Consider the following 1,799-nt stretch of genomic DNA (forward strand, 5'->3'; position numbering starts at 1 on the left):
AAGAGTCTTTATCTTTTATCTTATCAATTTCTCCCTTTTTGATTATTTTATTTAAAATTATCAAAACTAAGTAGAAATGCAAAAGATGGCCGGTTTCAAAAAGTAACTTTATATATATATATAGATAACCGAAAGAGACAAAATATATATAAAAGCACTAAAGCAATAAGAGGAAAGATAGTCCCTATTCAGAGTCCGTGAAGTCATATAGGCTCTTCTTTTTCTTCGGTTGCTGTTGACTGGTCGGTTCGGAAGATCGTCGTCTTGTAGACCGGGACCGTAGTTGTTCTTCGACTTGGTCGGCCTGCTGCGATGCACTTGGTATGACCGGTTCAGAGACCTCTCTGAGCAGCTCGGCAATTTGAACCTTCTTAAGGGCCTCCTTCTTAGGAGCCTCCCTCTTCCGCTTTTTCGGCGCTGAGGCGGAGGCGGCCGCCTTCTTCTTCTTGTTTTCTTCGGCGAATTCTTCCAGCTTCCGTTTTTGCCTTTCCAACCGTGCGGCATCCTCCGCAGCTTGAGTGGCCACTTTCTCAGCAAACCCTGGGAATATGACCTTAGCCTTTTTAATCCGCGCGGCTTCCTCTTCCTCTTCGGTAAGCTGAGATGAGCGCGGTGCCTCTTTATCTTTGCCTGCTTCAGCATCTAGCGCATCCTGGATCCTTTTAGCCGTTTCAGCATCAGCCGCTATAGCCGCGGCATCCGCGTTCACCTTTGCCCTTAGAATTTCGGCCATTTGTGCGGAAAGCGCCTTCAGTTCGGCCACGAGATTCATATTCGTCTTCTCGAGTTCGGAGACCCGGTCAAGTGTCGTGCCGACCAGATCATTACTCATCGATGTCAACCGTTGATCGGTTTCTCTTTCAAGCCGGTCGAAGTCTTTCTTCAAATCGGAGGTCACGTCCTCCAGAATTACTGTTCGCTGAACGCATTTATCGCGCTGAACCGCCTCTTCCTGCAGACTTTCGCCGAGTTCTGAGAACCGTTCTTGATTTCTCTCCAGTAGATTCCTTGTGACGTCGGCGAACTTGAGGGCCGAATCAACTATTCTGTTGGATCTATCCTTGAATGGTTGAACCACTGTGTCCTCGAACTCTTGAATACGGTCATCAATCCGTACCGATGTGGATGCTTCAAGCTTTTGAAGTCGGTCCTCAACCCATTCTTTAGTAAAGTCTGAAACGGGGACTTCCGGTAGTGGGGGAGGTGAGTGCTCGGTGAGATTTGGATCGGCTCTTTCACTGGATTCTATCGATGCCGCATTCTCCCTTGGAGGTGTTGGGCAGTTAACCGGAAACCTTTCGATCTCAGGAGCAGTATAGACCGGTACTTGCATTCGGCTGCATATGGCTTCCAGCCGCTCGACTTCTTGAATTAGTTCCCCTTTGGCTTTTTCAAGCCTTGCTAACACCCGCGGCGCTACGGTGTCCACCGATTCCATCTTGTTGAGCTCCTCCGTAATTTTCCGGATTTTTGTCGTTAGTTTCCGAAGTTGAACCTTCGGTAACAAGAGACAAGTTCAGTGTTGTACCTCTTGGAGTGTGTTGGACTTCGTAATGTTCATCATCAGGTCCTCCACTTCCTCCAGTCTGTTTATGCATTGCTCATCTGTGTGGCCCGATAGGATTTCTCTATACGGTGTATCAAACCGGTGCTCGTGCCACTCCAGGTATAGTTCTTCAACCGACTCGGCTCTTCTTCTGATGCCTTGAAGGAGTTTCCCAGCTATCCTATCGGCCTCTGCTTCTTTGGCCTCCTCCCTCTCTATGTTGCCGCCTTCATCATCGGCTTCTTTATCAACC

General features: G+C 48.2%; 1 protein-coding gene across 1 annotated transcript; it reads right to left on the reverse strand.

Annotated features, from left to right (window-relative positions):
- Positions 1-340: 340 nt before the first annotated feature.
- On the reverse strand, positions 341-1,333 carry LOC124918455 (eukaryotic translation initiation factor 5B-like; the record flags this gene model as incomplete). The annotated part of the gene is made up of 2 exons (XM_047458603.1): positions 1,157-1,333; positions 341-1,060 (listed from the first exon to the last, which is right to left on the reverse strand). Coding segments are annotated over exons 1-2 (897 nt in total), but the record flags the coding sequence as incomplete, so codon positions are not given.
- Between the last annotated feature and the right edge of the window lie 466 nt (positions 1,334-1,799).

The sequence above is a fragment of the Impatiens glandulifera genome, unplaced genomic scaffold, assembly GCF_907164915.1.
Source record: "Impatiens glandulifera unplaced genomic scaffold, dImpGla2.1, whole genome shotgun sequence".
Taxonomy (NCBI): Eukaryota; Viridiplantae; Streptophyta; class Magnoliopsida; order Ericales; family Balsaminaceae; genus Impatiens; species Impatiens glandulifera.